Source organism: Mesocricetus auratus, unplaced genomic scaffold (genome assembly GCF_017639785.1).
Source record: "Mesocricetus auratus isolate SY011 unplaced genomic scaffold, BCM_Maur_2.0 Super-Scaffold_100007, whole genome shotgun sequence".
Lineage (NCBI taxonomy): Eukaryota > Metazoa > Chordata > Mammalia > Rodentia > Cricetidae > Mesocricetus > Mesocricetus auratus.
Window position 1 is genome coordinate 47,709,788 of NW_024429191.1, and position 18,541 is coordinate 47,728,328.

An 18,541-nucleotide genomic window follows, 5' to 3' on the forward strand; every position below is an offset into this window, starting at 1 on the left:
ACGGGACCAAAGGGAAAAGTGGACTAAAGAGAGACGATGGAATGGCCTGGCACCTGCAGGCAGATGAGGAGGAGGGTACAAAAGATGAAAATCCTGGAGAGGCAGCTCACAGGGAGAGTGCTTGCTGAGCAAGCCAAGTCCTGGGTTCAATCCCCAACACTAAAGAAAAAAGGCGAGTGAGAACAGGCCTCAAGCATGGGGATGTCCTAGGCAGTGTCTCCTCCCCCAGGAGCCAGGCAGGGGCCCACCCCCACATGCATGGGTTGACACAGCCTGAGAAGGTTCACAGATAGGAACCTATAGTTATCAGCCCGTAGAAAGTCACAAGTCAGCTGGGCGGTGGTGGCACACTCCTTTAACTCCAGCACTTGGGAGGCAGAGGCGGGCGGATCTCTGTGAGTTTGAGGCCAGCCTGGTCTACAGAGCAAGTTCCAGGACACTTATGACTGTTCCACAAAGAAACCCTGTCTTGAAAAATCGAAGGGAAAAAAGTCACAACTCCGGTTAGGTAGGCCACTGACATGTAGATGTCATCTGCAAGGCCATTGGGACACGGTCTACCTTGCTACTTGGCCTCTTCCTTGCTGCCGCTCCTTCCAGGAACCTTGAATCCAGGCAGAAGGGAACCCACACTGCCTAGGCTGGTGATTCAGTTTGTTGTGCGAGTGTGCACGCCCATACACACCTGCCGGGGGCTCTGGGATGTGGGTGGTTGAAGAGCCACCATCGCCCCGGTGTGAGGCTGCAATATTGGATGAAGTGGAATTGAGGGGTCGTTTTTTAATACAGGAATCAGGACATAGGAATGGTACCAAGCACCCAGAAGGGACAATTAGTGTGCTGAAAACCAGTGTTGTCCCCCTTCCCAGGGGGGCCAGGTGTGACATCTGAAGCTACTCATTGACCAGGAACCAGGCCTGGGGGAATGACAGATCACAACAGTGTCTGGGCAGCAGGGTGGCCGTGGGGAATGGTGAGACCAAGGTCAGACCAGGGCTTCAGGAGCACTCTGTAAAGACATGAGCAGCCAGCCCAGCCCGTCTCCCAGGATTGGGCGTGAATGTCTAGGAGAATGTCCAGTTCTGGCTCTCTCTTCAAAGGTTCTGCTTTATCAGACCCAACTTAAGTTTGCAGAGGTATCTACTCTCAAAAGGTCTTTTTTATTTTTATTTTTTAATGGGGGCTGAAGTATGTGCCCATGTGTGCAGATGCACAGATGCCCAAAGAGCCAGAAGCTCAGATCTCCCGGAACGAAATTTACAGGCAGTTGTGAGCCACATGGTGGAGGTGCTAGGAACCGAACTCAGGACATCCACAGAGCAGTGTACTCTCAGCCACAGAGTTGGGTTTCTGGCCCTTAGATGGGCTTTTGACCACAACTCTGATCATTTCTCCTATTCATCTCTTGAGAAGATAAAACTGTACTGGGTATGGTTGGTCACACATGTAATTCCATGTACCTGGCTGAGACAGGAGGGGTGCCACAAGTTTGAAGCTAGCCTGGGCTAGAGAGAAATTCCGTGTTAAAAAACTTAAGATGATGTGTCCACATTTACCAAAGCCAGCATGTGCTCAGTGGTGGCGCACACCAGGCATGACCTGGGCTCTCCTGCAGCTGGGTGTGTGCTGTTTTCTCACTGAAGCCTGATAGAGTGCTCTCTTACCCATGCCTCGTCCACTGGTTTTTCCTTGGCTGTGAATTGTGGTCACATGGATTCTCTACCATGCTGGAAATCTACATGGAGTGGGGTTGTTGAGACTAGAGGAGAGACAAGAGCTAAAGAGTTCTATGACTTTTGGATCCAAGGAGAGACCAGTTTGGAGCAGGGTTTGCTGGGAGTCTGATAAGCAGGACCCTGGCCACCAGGCATGTTGAAGGGATCTTGATGGAACACTGGCTGAGAACAGGCCAGAGCAAGTGTCTAAGGACTTGTGCTGAAGTGGGCTTCGGTGACTCTTCTGTTTAGACTACATGTAACCACAGAGCTGGCAGTCCTTCTGAAAGCAAACATCCAGTCTTCCAGAGATGCCCTTCATTGTAACTGTGGGGCTAACGACAATCAAGACATGCTGATGTAGGTCTTAGCAGCAGTGGGTTCACCACTCTGGTTTCAGTGCGGAGAGATGGGGAGTTCAAGGGCCTCCCACATGACAGGCAACTCCTGGTTTCAGGCTTTAAGCATGCACTGCAACATGATGCTCAGGTTGACACATTTAAAAATTGGCTTATCTAAAAAACATAAAACAGGTGAGCCAGCCCTGAGGGTGCAAGCGTGGGAGAGCTGGCCCCACTACTCATCCATCATGTGGCAGCGTGGGCAGGAGAGAGATGCCCCCACCTGCAGCAGGGCCTGCCCCTCACCAGCTGCAGCTGAAGGACAGACATTAGTTCCCGGTCATGCTCCACAGAGATGGTGAGGAAGAGGCTTGCTTATTGTGTGGTGCAGGGTCCTGATCCACCTTCATAACCGCAGCTGCTAAAAGCCTCTTGGGATTTATTTACTTCAGGGAGTTGGCTAGACTAAGGCAGGCAGCTTGGCTTCACGTGTCAATGGTTCCTGACCTGCATACAAGTGAGGCCAGACCGCACAAAAGGACTGGACGACCCTTATGCATCTCAAAGTGAATAACGGTCCTAAGTCAGCATGGAGGGCAAGTTGCACTGTTTCTAAGATTTCTGATGCCATCGTAATGAACATACCCACTTACTGGAAACAGCATGTCTGGTGCTTGTCAAAGGACTTGCCATAAGGTTTACACTAAGCTCAAACAGTGTGTACATACATTTTAGTTTAACCAGTTAGCCATTTCTGATCATCATACTTTAAAATGTGTCCCTAGCACAAAACGTGAGCAGGAAGTAGCGGAGCTGAAAAAGGCTCTCGAGGACGAAACTAAGAACCACGAAGCTCAGATCCAGGACATGAGACAGAGGCACGCCACGGCGCTGGAGGAGCTTTCCGAGCAACTGGAGCAGGCTAAAAGGGTGAGGACCCAGTCTCATTCTGCGTCCCAGTGAAATCCCATCCCCCCAGACAGTCCCATTCTGCTGTTCCATCTCGTCATACTGGCTAGCCCCAGCCTCTGCAGAGCGCTGCTGGGCCCTCAGCTGAGGTCAGCAGCCACTGTAGCCGTGTGAGCCCCTCCCTCTGCCTTCCACACTTGTTTTCATTCCTCCCGCTGTGCTCTCCTCAGTCTCCTACCCTCAGGATGGGCGGCCGTCCTGTTCTTCCCACAGGCCTCCTTGCCTTCCTGCCAGTGTGCCGCCGGTCCCCCTCTTTCTCTTTTCTGTTTAGTGAGGGCCAGTCTCTGCTGAGAGTCACTGTAAGGTAACCTGTCATTGTCATTTAAAGAATAAGAGAACTAGGCTCAGTAGCATAAGCTGGGCCCCCAGCCTGTGAGTGGAAAGGCAGATTAAACCAAGTCCTGTGGCTGCAGAGCCCTGGGTAGTGTCGTCTCCAACCTCAGCCATGCTCAGAGAGACCCAACCCTGTTCCCAGCCCAGGTTAGTAAGTCTGGAAAACTGTTCTAGCTGACAACTTGTTAGGGAATGCGCATAGTTTATTCCCTCTGCCCTATATGGTCAAAAAGAGTTACACAGTACAATGAGTGCCTTGCAGTCCATAGTTAAGCGTCCCAACAACACGCAAGGTGTTCCCCTCCCAGAACCCTGGCTACTCAGGACAGCGGGTGTTTTCATGCATTCCCAGCACGTGGTTACTGTAGGCTCACTGTGTGCCTCGCAGAAGTCTGCAGATACACACAGTGGTTTTTATGGAGTGTTGTAAGACAAGCACTAAGGCGTTTTCCCCCATCTCTAGTTCAAAGCCAATTTGGAGAAGAACAAGCAGGGCCTGGAGACAGACAACAAGGAGCTGGCATGTGAGGTGAAGGTGTTGCAGCAGATCAAGGCCGAGTCAGAGCACAAGAGGAAGAAACTGGACGCCCAGGTCCAGGAGCTCCACGCCAAGGTGTCAGAAGGTGACAGGCTCAGGGTAGAGCTGGCCGAGAAAGCAAACAAGCTGCAGGTAAGCTGGAGTCTGCCATGTTCTATTAGGTACCTGGAAAAGTGTCATCACAATTAAATATGGCAGCGAGAGAGAGAGAGAGAGAGAGAGAGAGAGAGAGAGAGAGAGAGAGAGAGAGAGAGAGAGAGAGAGAGAGTGTGTGTGTGTGTGTGTGTGTGTGTGTGTGTGTGTGTGAGAGTTGTGTGGCCCTGCCTGGTGCTGCTGGGAATTGTAGCTGTGGGTGAGTGTTCTGAAGCACAAGTTCGTCTTCTCTGTTCTCTAGCAACAAGAGCACTGAAGAGACTGGCTTTGCACACCAGTGTTTAAAGTGTAAATTGGTGCAGCTTCTTTTTCCTACTTTGATTGTTGTATATTGTAAGCCCTAAAACTGAATACTCTTGGACCCCCAAAATTGGTGTCTCTCATTTGTCCTAGAGAAATAAGCCTCACACAGGGTCAGCTTAAAGCTGCTCGCTGTAGAGATGTGTGCGGGCATTGGATCAGGGACACCTTTGGTGTCTAATAATGGACGTTAGTGCAGCCAGCTAAGCAACTTACAGATAGGACTTTGGTTGCTGCTGCCGCACTGAAGAAAATACAGAAGAAGCTGGTTGTCTCAGAGGCCCGGGGACTCCCAGTGATTCAGTGTTTGCTCCAGGGAGGGAACACAGGACAGGGAAGGAAGGTGAAGCTAACAGACCCTGTGGTGGCCAACTGTGTACATCTGGGAACCTCCAGCCCAGCCCCACAGCATGCACTCAGTTCCTCCAGCAGGGTGGTGACAGCGTGTCAAGTGTCACCCTTCAGAAATTCCATCAGACACTCAGCAAGTTGTGGGACATTGCTGAAGTGGGTCCTGTAGGCGCCCTGCCTGGGAGGACAGCAGGTTTTCAGAATGGGCCACATGGTTTACGCAGATAGTCTAATTGTGCCATGCTTATCTTTTAGGGAATTGTTTTCTGCATCCTGGCCAGGGTTGTCACAAGCAGGCCTTTAAGGAGAACTGCCTTTGGCCTGCCGTGTGCAAAATGTCTGTGTGTGCCTGCGTGTGTGGGCTCTCATGGATCTCTGACTGGCCTGCTGTGTGCAAAATGTCTGTGTGTGCCTGCGTGTGTGGGTTCTCTCGGATCTCTGAAGGTTTTCCTGCAAGGGAGGTGTTAGAAATGGTATGCTGAACTCTGCATGGCCGGAGGCATGGTGAGTGGCAGTGGTGGTTTCCTGGGATGCACTAGGCCTCTGTGGACATAGGTGCTTCCCATTTCTTCTTCACACCAGCTCCACGCGCTAGGCAAGAAAGCTGAAGGCCGTGGGAGCTAAGGGCCTGCTATCTGGCCATTTTCGGAGCTCAGGTAGAAGTTCTTCTTAACCCCAGAGCTCTTCCTCAGCACCCTATACCCAAGAGCAGTGAAAGATGAGTTCTCTGAAGAATGTCACTAGGAAGTCAAAATAGAAAGAAACATGGTTGTCTCATTAAGTATGCAAATATGTCTTCAATATATTTCCTCTGTGATAGCATAACCAAAAGACAATGAGGACAGGGGTGGCCTGCTGTCTCTTCTGTGAGTATCCAGGGCACTCACAAAAATAAAAATAAAAGTAAAATAAAAAGACATCTTACACCATAGGGACATTTTCTTCCTCTTTTTAGAAAATATTTTTATGCTATGTTTTATCCACATATCTGTCTGCACAGCACTTGTGTGCCTGGTGCCCACCACGGCCAGAAGAAGACATTGGATGCCCTACCTAGGACTGGAGTTACAGACAGACCATTGTGAGCACCATGTGGGTGCTGGGAAACCGAACCCAGACCTTTCCAGAAAAGCAGCCAGTGCTATTACCCTCTGAGATATCTCTTCGGCCCCTTTTGGAGGCATCTTTCATTGAGGAGGAAAAGAGGGAAATATCACATTATTCCTGAATTCTGACCATCGACGACTATATATTCATGCTGAATATATACCTGATTTTAAAAGCTGGAAGAACTTTGGGATGATTACTAGTATGCATATTTCCTTTTGAGTCCCTTAAATCAAATTTCAAGTTCTGTAAGAATGCAAATTCTATGTGCCCACAGCATGTGCCTAATGTAGATTAACACAAAAGAAAATGCCTACTGGAAAATGCCTGCTGGCCCTTCACACAGCAACTGCAGTGGCTTCCAACAGATGTGGTTTCATTGTTTTGTCTGTTCGTGGTGAAAGTAAGACACTATCGTGGCATCAGAGTGCCCCTGCCTGTTCAGTGGGAGACGGGAGGAGGCTGTAGAGCAGGCCTTAACACTACTCCTTGAGTAGCATTCCTTGAGTGTGCTAGTTAAAATTTCACTCACACACATGCACACACACACACATGCACACACACACACACACACACACACACACACACGCACGCACACATGCACATGCTCTGCTGTTATGTTCTCTAGGGGCTGTGATGTTAGATCACTTTCTTACTGTGGAACTGAATTTCACCCTTACCTCCTTGCAGAATGAGCTGGATAACGTCTCCACACTTCTGGAAGAAGCTGAGAAGAAAGGTATTAAATTTGCTAAGGATGCTGCTGGTCTCGAGTCTCAACTGCAGGACACACAGGTACCCTGGGGTAGCAAGGGAGGGGTGGGTACAGGTTAGATTTTGAAACAGAACTTTTGGCCAGTTGATAGGATGAGAATAAAACAAAGCTTTGAAGTTCTGTCAGAACGTTACATGTGTACCCAGGACATCTGACGAGTGCATTCTGTGAAAGAACAGATGACAAGATAACACAGGGATTCGGATGAGGGGCTCAGAATACGGGGGTAAACGTCTCAGATAGAGAGCAGAATAATTGGGCTGTCAGGGACAAGTTCAGCACCCAGTGCAGACTGTGGCAAGGCACAGCCTCGTCAGTGAGATGGAAGAGACAAAAGCCCTATAACAGCTTTAAAAATGCCTAAAAGCAGCAGAGATGTCTTCGCACTTACATTTTGGGGAAGCAGTCAAGCTAAAAATAGAAAGGTAAAGTGATTTTAAAAAAGGGTGGCTGAGCCAGGCGGTGGTGGCGCACGCCTTTAATCCCAGCACTCGGGAGGCAGAGGCAGGCGGATCTCTGTGAGTTCGAGGCCAGCCTGGACCGACAGCCTCCAAAACAATACAGAGAAACCCTGTCTCATAAAAACCAAAAAAAAAAAAGGGTGGCTGAGACTGATCTTGGAAATGCCTGCCGAGTGCTGGGACTGGAGCAGGGGAATACAGAGGAGATCAGAAGGGACTCCAACACAGGGCATGTAGTGGTATGGCCTGGGTGAGAATGGGCTTAGAGCTGGGTCTGCTTTGCAGATGGTTGCAAAATGGTCTTGTGTGTTCATTAGTGTCACTAGGTATTTCTTGTCCCCAGAAGTATTTCCTTTTTGACATAATTGTCAGGAGAGATTAATTTTAGTTTGGTCTCTGATGGGGCTCGAGCCCAGGGTTGATGATGGAGGTAACCTACGCTCGCCCTTGCACACACAGGAGCTCCTTCAAGAGGAGACTCGCCAAAAACTCAACCTGAGCAGCCGGATCCGACAGCTGGAGGAGGAGAAGAACAGCCTTCAGGAGCAGCAGGAGGAGGAGGAGGAGGCGAGGAAGAACCTGGAAAAGCAGGTGTTGGCCCTGCAGGCCCAGGTGCGTGTCCTTTTCGGGAGCAGTGTGCCCTAGATGTATGCTGAGTGGCGACTGGGCAGCCGGGCGGAACTCTGTCGCTGCATTCGGGGCAGTTAATTAGGCTGCACTAAATTAAGCTCATTGCCCTTTTTTTCTTTGACCCAGCCAAATGCTGATGTCCTCTTCCTAACATCACACCCTTTGAAGACAGAACTGTGACTTCTGTGAAGCCTCAGCTGGGCTCCTTTTTACAGCTTAGCTAAGGGCTCCTTTTCCAGGGTTCAGCGGTCCATGTTAGTTTATAATACTGGAAACTGAAATGCAAAAGGGAGACGAGTTCTTATACCGACCCTTTTCTCCTTACCCAAAACCTAGTTGGCTGACACCAAGAAGAAAGTGGACGATGACCTGGGGACAATCGAGAGTCTGGAAGAAGCCAAGAAGAAGCTGCTTAAGGACGTGGAGGCGCTGAGCCAGCGGCTGGAGGAGAAGGTCCTAGCGTATGACAAGCTGGAGAAGACGAAGAACCGGTTGCAGCAGGAGCTGGACGACCTGGCGGTGGACCTGGACCACCAGCGCCAGAGTGCCTCCAACCTGGAGAAGAAGCAGAAGAAGTTCGATCAGGTGACAGAGGCTGCACCCGTGTCCCAGGCCCCTGAGACCCCACATCCTGAAGAAGCTCTCACTCTGGTTTTGGTTTAAGACAAGCTTTTCTTATTTAAAAGTGCTACATACTAGTACAGTGTTCAGAAAGCATGAGAAGGCCCAGGAATCCTGCACGGGGGAATAGCTACCATGCAGGGTTCTTGAGATGAGCACTGTGCCGTCAGGCTTGAGTGTCTCATCTGAGAACTTGTGTGTCTATAAAATGATACGCTGTGGACAGCACCCTAGTGTCAACCTGAAATTCATTACTGTTTCACAGAAGCCCATACTTACAGCCTATACACTTTTGTGTTTTGACTGTGGCCTATTACATGAGGGCGAGTACGTAGTCTTCCACAGGTGGAATTGTTGGCTCAGAGAGCTTTGCAAGTTCGTATGGGGATGGTCACCCTGGTGGTGGTCTTGAGGTGAGCAAGCCTGTGTCACTGGTGAGTGACGTTTTCACTGTGCCATCTGCTCTCACGCAGTTGTTGGCAGAAGAGAAGAGCATCTCTGCTCGCTATGCAGAAGAGCGGGACCGGGCTGAAGCTGAGGCCAGAGAGAAAGAAACCAAAGCGCTCTCCCTGGCGCGGGCCCTCGAAGAAGCCTTGGAGGCCAAGGAGGAATTCGAGAGGCAAAACAAGCAGCTCCGAGCAGACATGGAGGACCTGATGAGCTCCAAAGACGACGTGGGGAAGAATGTAAGTTGCCCATGGCTGCGAGACATGAGGAACCGGGGACACCGGCCATAGCAAAGCCGACTTGAGCCTTGTCCTGTAGGCAGATAGAGGCCAATGTGTTTTCCCATCTGGGCCAACATACATTTAATCTATTTATTTATGTATGAGTATATTGTCTGCACATATGTCTCTGTGCAGGCCGTGTGCATGTCTTATGCCCTTGAGGGCAGAAGAGGGCACTGGATGCCTTGGCACTAGAATTACAGGTGGCTAAGTACTGTAATTTGAACCCAGGTCCTCTGGAAGAGCAATCAGTGTTCTTTACTGCTGAGGCCGTCTTTTGAGGCCCTCCCCCCCAGATGTGGAATTCTTACAGCAACCCTAGCAGATGTCCAGATGTTCATCCTGGCCCTGACCTTCCCTGCCCCAATCCTGGCAGAGGCATCCCTCAACAAGGGGATTTCACATCTGCATCTCCATTAGTTATCAAGTATCCCCGGGTGCCCTAGAAGATGGAGGTTCGTGGGCGCTGAAGCTCGTTTTCCCCCTCCCGCCTAGCCTTCCCTCTGAAGCCAGAGTGCTTGCCTTCAGGGCATCTGTGGTGTCAGGAATTACAGCTTACAAGTTTCTGTGTTTGGCCGGCGTTGGTGGCACACGCCTTTAATCCCAGCATTTGGGAGGCAGAGGCAGGTGGATCTCTGTGAGTTTGAGGCCAGCCTGGTCTACAGAGCTAGTTCCAGGAAAGGAACAATACAGAGAAGCCCTGTCTCGGAAAAAAAAACTACAAAAAAAAGTTTCTGTGTGTTTTCCCATGTGTGTCTTCCCCAAGACCCTCTAGGCTTGTTCCTTGCCCTGTGCCCTCCCTCGGTGTCTGACTGGCAGAGTCACAAAGTGAGCCGAAGCCAGCCGGGCTCTTCGCAGCTCCCATCCTTCCTCTGGAGAGGGAACCCCACGCTCCCTGTGCCATCCTCACGTGAACTTTGTCATCTCGCTTGTCTTGTTGGGTTAGAAAAGTATGAAGCTGACTGTAAATAAAGAGCAGATGTCATCTGTGTGGGGTGTGGGCCATCTGACCACACTGGACAACAGAAGATCACCTTGTCCTGCTGGGCCTTCTGCATACCAGCTCCATAGCCAAGAAGTGGCTAGCCAGAGTAGATGCAACCCTGTAAATGAAGAGGGTTGCAATAGTGGTGCCATAGTCATTTTCTCTGCCGTAACCAACACTCACACACTCTTGTGGCTTTTGTGACTGCTCCCCCCTGTGAGAGCTAACATGACCATGGACCCCAAAGGGAATGTGTGACAGCGCTTAGGTCCGCTTTGGATGGTTGGGCGGGCCAGCCGGGACAGGAGGTCGAGCACTCAGTGCAGTGCCAGGTTCAGGGGCTCCTGTTGGTTGGGGACCCTGTTCAGAGAACAGTCAGCATCCTGTGGCCATGCCCTGCTTTTCAGACTGACCCTCTATCACAGGTTTGCTCATGGGCAGTGTGGGTGGTCTCTTGTAGCCTCACAGCAGGCAGGTGCCTCGGCACAGGGGGTGAATCTAATAGCAGCCTCTGCTCACCAATCCTGATGCTTCCTGTGTCTTAGGTGCACGAGCTTGAGAAATCCAAGCGGGCCTTGGAGCAGCAGGTGGAGGAAATGAGGACCCAGCTGGAGGAGCTAGAGGATGAGCTCCAGGCCACTGAGGACGCCAAGCTCCGCCTGGAGGTCAACATGCAGGCCATGAAGGCCCAGTTTGAGAGAGACCTGCAAGCCAGAGATGAGCAGAATGAAGAGAAGAAGCGTCTGCTACTGAAGCAGGTGGGTTGAGGGAGGCGTGGCCCTCACGTGTGCTTGTGTGTTCTAATACCAGCCCAGCGGTCAGCCCTGGAGTTCATGCTGGGAAGCATTAGCTGGAGAATAACGTTGACTGTTGAAGGACTTGGCTGTCACTAGTTTGGATCTTCTCTTTCTCCAATGTCATTGCTACTTAGCTAGGCTGTCTGTCAGAGGAAAACAGTCAAGGTACTCATTTTACTGATTTGTTTCATTAACTTAATTGGTTCTTTATTGCCGGGTAAGTTACACAAACTTAGTGAATTAACGACAGTAAGATCTGGTCCATGTGTCCTCTGGTGGCTGTACTGGAAGGGGCTGTGCAGATGCGCTCACCCTCCCAGCATGGGCAGCCGCCTCACCTGTTGTCATCAGCCTAGCTGAAGATTGCTTATCCGTCCAAGAGTGAGAGGACCCAGCACACAAACAAGAGCTATGCCTTCCCAGCCCCATCCCTTCATGCTGTTGCAGAAGTGAGTCCCCAAGTGCAGCCCACACAGGACTTCAGGCTCTAACTCTGAGGACAGTAATGCAAGAACGGTAGACATATTTGAAACCACACTTGAGAAAGCTCAGGGCAGTTACACCACCTAAGGAGCCTCTTGTTTCTCTGGATGCAGCAGACCCAGATCTGTAGCATGCAGTCAGGGTGGGGAGAAACTCGCGTGGTGGAAGCTGCTGTCCTGCCTCTTCCCCATCCTTGTCTTCTGTAGACGCAGGGGCAGCAGAAGCCTTGGTCTCCCCTTGGAAAAGACCCTGTCACCCCAAGTTTCTCAGTGTCTTCTGGAGAAGCAGGGGCAGCAGAAGCCTTGGTCTCCCCTTGGAGAAGACCCTGCCACCCCAAGTTTCTCAGTGTTACTAAGGAGCCTCTCCCTTCCCACGTGGCACAGTGCCTGCCTCCACTGCGGTCCTTGCCCGTCACTTCCAAGTTCATGACAAGAGATTTGCTCAGAGTCCCCACTGCAAGATGACCTAGGTCACCCTGGCTACCCCGGGTACTTCTCAATGAATGGGAAAGCGGTTCAGATAAGGAAGCTCAGGTCACAGCCCCAGGAACTCATTAGCTGACCCAGCTCCCATCTCAATGGTTTCCTGTCTGGACATTTTGAGCTCATTGTTAGTGATGTAGGCATTAGACTGAGAACGTTTTTTTCTCTGCCTCACACAAAGTACAAGTAACTAGTACTGTCCTGTTCCTGTGGTACAGTTAAACCCCCGAATGATGGCCATGGGGATGTGTCGTGTTGTCCCGCCTCCAGCTCGTGATCACCTTGTATCCGTCCCCTCCTCCACCCGTGTTCCTGTTCTCTCCAGCTCCTCATTGCCCCTCCTCGGCTGCACAGCTGCTAGCCTCCTTTGCTGGTGTATCAAATGGGGTTTCTGCCTGGGCCTGAGGCCCAAAACCTGAGTGAGCCCACCTTTGGAGCCGGAATCCCAGGTTTGCCAAGCACAAGTCAGCACTGAGCAGGCCTCGCTCGCCACAGCTGCAGTCATGCTGGTCTGTCCGCTGGCCACTGGCCTGCTGCCCTGCACCCTCTGCGCCTCTATCCCACTCGTTAAATCACGATCTCGTGCCTCCTGTCTTTCTGAGTCACCTAAACTTGGGCCTAAGGTCTTCCTTCCTGGGTCTCCAGGTAGACTCCAGAAGGCATGACCTCAGGCTTTTCCATTAATAATACATAGGGACTGCTGGTGACAGGAACCTATACTGTATACTGTAATCTAGCACTGTCCTTCAGGTACGGGAGCTCGAGGCAGAGCTGGAGGACGAGCGGAAACAGCGGGCACTCGCTGTGGCTTCAAAGAAGAAGATGGAGATAGACCTGAAGGACCTGGAGGCTCAGATCGAGGCTGCCAACAAAGCCCGAGATGAAGTAATCAAACAGCTTCGAAAGCTTCAGGTAGGCGAGGCAGGCTCCACTTTGTGGGACAGTGTCACGTGGCTGTACTAGGACCAAGCTTGTGGTTTTTCTACAAGCTGAAGCTGAAGCAGGGAGAGACGGTGCAAGCACCAGGCTGTCATGCTGGGCTGCTGTCCCCTGAGTTACTGGATTTGCTTCTGAGACAGAACTGGGGTGGTCACCAGAAGGAACATCTTTGCTAAGATTTGGTCCTGTATCCCGAAACACCCTCATAATACTCACCCAACCAGCCACATCCCCAGGAGGAGGTGGTGTGGCCCTCCCTCTACAATGATATGAAAGGGATCTTCAGACAGTGACAATCCTCACTGGTACCCAGGTGACAGTTTTGTGGCCAGTGAGAAAAGGGGATCTCTATGCTTATTCATAGCACCAAGCCAGTGCAGGTGGACCCTGTCTTTGTGGTTAGGGATAGGCACTGCTAGGAAAGGTTGTGAATTGTGACAAAAACTAGAGGAAAATCCCTCCTTTAACTTTGTAATTACACGTCTTGAACATCCGCCACTAGCCATTGCCTGACAGGGCTGTGTGTGTGGACCTGCAGCAGGACAAAGGAGATACAGTGGGGAACTCTTGCTTACAACTAACTGCACATGTGCAGACAGACCACAGACAAGCCTCTGGGGGAGGCCATCTGTGGACAGCAGGTTTGTGGGTCACGGCTTCACTTCTTGTACTTTCCTTAAAGCTGGGCAGATGACTGAAGTTATAAGAGCATTTGTTGCCCTTGCCCAGGACCAACCCAGGTATGGTTCCCAGTACCCACCCACATGGTAGCTCACATGAACTATACTACCGTTCTAGGGGGGGTCTCGTGCCCTCTTCTGGCCTCCATGGTGTACTGCATGCATGTGGTACACATGTATAGCCACAGACTGGCAAAACACCAATACACAAATTAATTTTTTTTTTAAAGTTTTTCAAGACAGGGTTTTCACTGTAACAGCCCTGACTGTCCTGGAACAAGCTGTGTAGACGAGGCTATGCTTAGACTCACAAAGATCCACCTGCCTCTGCCTCCCCAGTGCTGGGATTAATAGCATACACCACAGTCTTTTAAACTGAATATAAGCATCTTTTTGACTTGGTAATTTTTTGTTGTTGTTGCTCTTTGTTTTTGTTTTGTTTTTCAAGACAGGGTTTCTCTTTACAGTAGCCTGTCCTGGAACTCACTCAGTAGACCAGGCTGGCCTCGAACTCACAGAGGTCTGCCTGCCTCTGCCTCCCCAGTGCTGGGATTAAAGGTGTGCGTCCCCACACCAGCCTCGGGATACGTTTTAGGACTTTAGTACTGGAGGATTTGGGGAGGGAAATGGCACTTCGTTGTGGGTTTGTGTGGGGTCAGCTGTACCCCTGCCCATGAGGGTGTCGGCATCCTTCTCAGTCACCTCTTCCTCGGCCTCTTCAATGCCTCTCACTGAACTTGCAGCTCAGACTCAGCTTGACTGACCAGCTGGCAGCAGGTCACGGGGTCGTGTCTGCTCCCCGGCTCTGGATTACAGAGGGCACAAAAGATGCTTTTGATTTGCATCTTTTACTGATATTGTTGAGCATCTTTCTATACACACACTATACATTATCTTTAGCATAAAAGAACACGTCATTTGATCCTGTGTGTGAATCTTTTCAGCTGACCTGTCTTTTAACAATTTAGTTGAAATACTGAAATTTTATATATACTCTACTTTTTAAGGGATGTGTCTTGAGGTTTTGGTTTTTTCTGTGAGCATGATGGAAGGGGGCACTGCCACAGCACGTCTGTGGAAGTCGGAGGAAGACTATGTGGAGCCCGTTCTCTCCTTCCGTCTTCCCATGTGTCACTCAGGTCAGCAGGCTCACACACGAGTCTTTACCCACCGAGCCACCTTGCCAGAGGCTGTTGGGGGCTGAGGCTATAGTTTGGCCATCTGGTAAGATGTTTTCCTGGAATGCATATAATGCTCCGTGTTTGAGCTCAGTGTGATACACAACCTGGCTGTGGTTTGCACCCCGGCAGTGCCAGCACTTGGGAGGCAGAGGCAGGAAGGTCAGAAGTTAAAGGTCAGCCTCAGGTGTTAGACAAACCTGGTTGACTTGGAGACCCTGTTTCAGAAAGAGAAAAACAAGCTTTTAATTTTTGGCAGAGTCTAGGTTTTTTCCCCCTTTGTGTGTACTCTATACAACCTCCAACTCTAGGAGTTTCATGCTTCCAACGCAGGTTTTGGCCCGTTTTGAGTTGTTGTTGTGTGGACTTAGGTGCAGACAGCTTCATTCTTCCACTTGTCCTGACCCCATTTGTTGAGCGTTGTCCCCACTGAATCATCTCGGCACACTTTTGTGTCTATTTTAGGACTTGCGATTCTATCCCATCAATCTGTATGCTGGTCCTGTATATCTCCCTCAACATTTTTGATAACTGTGGCTTATACCACGTTTTGAAATTGGCCAAGGTTCATTCTTTTTCAAGACTGGTTTTGGCTATTTTGTCTGGATTCCTTGCAATTCTGTATGAATTTTAGGATTAGTTTATATCTCTAAGCAAAAAAAAAAAAAAAGCACTAGGCAGAGTTCTAATTGGTTAGCAGTAGCTCAACTTGCTACATTAATGTAATTGGAGTAATATAGTTGGACGTGAATTTCTTGCTTCTATGGTGTATATGCATCTTTGATTTCTGTCTGACACTTTATAGTCTTTGGTGTATGTGTTCTACACGTCTTCTAAGTTTGTACCTAGTTATCTATACTTAATTTTATGACTAATTTTGAATGCAACTTCTGTATATTCACTTGTATCTATCAATCTTGCTCAAGTCATTTACTAGCTGGGATGGCTTTTTTAGTAGATCCCTTAAGATTCCCTAAGTGAAGATCATGCCATAAACCTACTAGGTTTATTCATTTCTTCCCAATTTGATACCTTGTCCTGCCAATTACCTGGGCTGAACTCTCCACTTTGGGGTTAAGTAGGAGCTTCTGAGACTGGGCCTTCCTACTTGATGGTCTTCCGAGTTAAAGCCCATTCATTCTCTTCATTGCAAGTTGAATATTCTTATAGTGAAAAAGTGATTAGCTAAGATGGGACTTCTACAGATACTGGTGACATCTGTGCCTGTCACACAGCAGGTGACCCACTGGGTCATGGTTTAGATTCCATGTTTTCGAGTTACCAGCGTGTTTGCTCCTGGTGAGGGCTTTACAAGGGATTCACAAGGGATCTCAGGCCGTGGTGCTGTGATAGCTTCATTACTTCTGTGTGCTTTTTATGATGAAACAATACTGAGAATGAAAACTACTCCCTCAACGACTCTGGTCTCTAACCTCAGGCTCAGATGAAGGATTACCAGCGTGAACTAGAAGAGGCTCGTGCATCCAGAGATGAGATTTTTGCCCAATCCAAAGAGAGTGAGAAGAAACTGAAGAGTCTGGAAGCGGAAATCCTTCAGTTGCAGGAGGTGTGTTTGCATGTCGCCCATGTGTTCCGCAAACGCTTGTCCTCAGAATCACTCTGAGATCAGATTAAGTGTATTTTATCACCTCCACAGTGTGGCCTCAGTTCAGCACAAATGCTAGCATTCATTATATTCCTACTGGCTAAAGACAAGATGGATGATTAGTAACTTGTCCACAGCTTCTACAACGTGTCCCCGAGAGAAAGGGGAGATTACTTAATGAAGTGTGGAGTTAGCTCTGCCCGGTAGGGTTGCCTTTTCACACGCTTGCTCTGTTCTGTTAGAGTAAGAGCCGTGCGTTTCATTCAATTCTGGAGCAAGACAATTAAAGCAAGTCATTTTCATTCATCTTTCCCTAAGGGTGTCCAGCATGAGTAGTATAGAATTCTGCCCATGTAATAAGACACCCTTGAGTGTATTCCTCTCTTACACATTTTCAAGATCTTCTCAAAAGACAGTGAGCCAAAACATTGGCATGGCAACAGTTCGTATGAGAAACAGCAGTACGGCGTACAGAAGCTGGGGGACAGACTGTCAGGGAAGAGTGGGTGAGAAAAGGCGCTGTCTGGGTGGCAGGGTGAAAAAGAAACTGGAAACGGGACAGACATGAGGCAGCCTGGGTTTGTCCTGCACGCCAGCTTTCCGTCCCTTCATGTTTTCTAGTTCATTGTCTTCTGGTGTGTTTATTTCCCCTGGGTTATTTTTCTCTTTCTCCAGGATGTGTATGTGTGTGCACCAGGGAGTGAAACCAAGCTCTCAAGCATGCTAAGAACACACTCTGCCACTGAGTGGAGAATCTTGTCTAATACATTCACAAAAGACACAAACTTCCCTCTGAAGTTCTAGCTTTGCTTTCCCCCTTATTATGACACAGGGGATTTCATTGTCACTTAATTCTGTAATAGTAAAGAACAGGCAATCCTGGGACATAGCCAGGACACACAGTGGCTTGTTTAAAGGGGCGGGTAGCACATCTCACCTCAGCACTTAGCCAGCCCTTTCTTGTAGACTGCAGTTGTGTGGAGAGCATGACTGGAGCATGAGGGGAAGTGGCAATGACCAGGGTCTAACTCAGTAAACTCATTTAGGAGCTGGCCTCATCTGAGCGAGCCCGCAGACACGCAGAGCAGGAGCGAGATGAACTGGCTGACGAGATCGCCAGCAGCGCCTCTGGCAAGTGAGTCTCCGGGCAGCAGGCACAAGGGAGGGGTCTAGGAAGTGGTGGCCCTCAGCCTACCTCTCCAGCCATGGTTCACTGCCCTCAAGCATGTGGTCACAAAGGCTGGGGATAGTCACCTGACATCTAAGTGTTCAGTGGGCATATCTGTTCAGGTCTAAAAGGACGACCACAAGTCTGGTTAGACTCAGGCACTGCCCGTCACACACGACACACATGTATGCAGACACCTCTGCCAGTTCCAATGGCCTCACACACAACAGGCATCCACAGACTGCACTGACTTGGCACTTCAAGACCTCACTTTCAGATTCATTGGCTTGGCAAGTAACTTCCTTGTAACCTTCCTCTGAAGGCTTTTGGTTTTCAGTTTGGTTTTTTTCTTCTTTTTTTATGATCATTTCTTTCACCCAGTTAAGTTGCTTTCTCCTTGGGAGTGCCGGGACATCATGACAATGTGTGCCAGGGATTACACAGTCGCATCTAAGATCCTGGCTGAATTCTGGAGGCAGAGGTAGCAAGCAAGGAGGTCATGGGGAGTCACCACAGTAGTTCAGAGGCAGTGCCAGGAAGAGGAAGGCAGATGCGGGCAGGGAGGAGATGGGAGAGGGCGGGGCTCGTCCGTAGATCAGGGGTAGATGCGGAGAAAGCAGCAATCAGGAGTGATGCTCGGATCATACAATGACCTCACGGTTCCCTGCCGTGCTGCTCTGTGCTGATGCTCCTTCCTTGTGGCCAGGTCTGCCCTGCTGGATGAGAAGCGGCGCCTGGAGGCTCGGATCGCACAGCTGGAGGAGGAGCTGGAGGAGGAGCAGAGCAACATGGAGCTGCTCAATGACCGATTCCGCAAGACCACGCTACAGGTACCGCGTGGCCTGTCTCCTGGGAGCGGCTGTGCTGCCTCTACACAGGTTATCTGAACCATCTCTCCTCTTGTAGGTGGACACGCTGAACACTGAGCTGGCAGCAGAACGCAGTGCCGCCCAGAAGAGTGACAATGCCCGTCAACAGCTGGAGCGACAAAACAAGGAACTGAAGGCCAAGCTGCAGGAGCTAGAAGGGGCTGTCAAGTCCAAGTTCAAGGCTACTATCTCTGCCCTGGAAGCCAAGATTGGGCAACTGGAGGAACAACTTGAGCAGGAAGCCAAGTAAGACGCTCTTGGAGGCCTCGGACGGCCTTCATTGTCTGCTGTAGGCCGACAGGGCTCCAGGCCACATCGTGACACACACGTGC

The 18,541-nt window shown here is 50.0% G+C and overlaps 1 protein-coding gene across 3 annotated transcripts in view; it reads left to right on the forward strand.

Moving 5' to 3' along the window:
* The window catches only part of Myh10 (myosin heavy chain 10), a 128,958-nt gene that overhangs the window by 105,846 nt on the left and 4,571 nt on the right, over positions 1-18,541 (forward strand). For all 3 annotated transcript variants that reach the window (XM_040748924.1, XM_040748925.1, XM_040748923.1), the window contains 12 exons: positions 2,842-2,986; positions 3,822-4,028; positions 6,498-6,602; positions 7,503-7,655; positions 8,010-8,258; positions 8,768-8,980; positions 10,553-10,765; positions 12,520-12,681; positions 16,005-16,133; positions 17,219-17,307; positions 18,047-18,170; positions 18,247-18,455. In XM_040748924.1, coding sequence (XP_040604858.1) covers positions 2,842-2,986; positions 3,822-4,028; positions 6,498-6,602; positions 7,503-7,655; positions 8,010-8,258; positions 8,768-8,980; positions 10,553-10,765; positions 12,520-12,681; positions 16,005-16,133; positions 17,219-17,307; positions 18,047-18,170; positions 18,247-18,455 — 1,998 coding nt within the window. The remainder of the gene's footprint in view (positions 1-2,841; positions 2,987-3,821; positions 4,029-6,497; positions 6,603-7,502; positions 7,656-8,009; positions 8,259-8,767; positions 8,981-10,552; positions 10,766-12,519; positions 12,682-16,004; positions 16,134-17,218; positions 17,308-18,046; positions 18,171-18,246; positions 18,456-18,541) is intronic.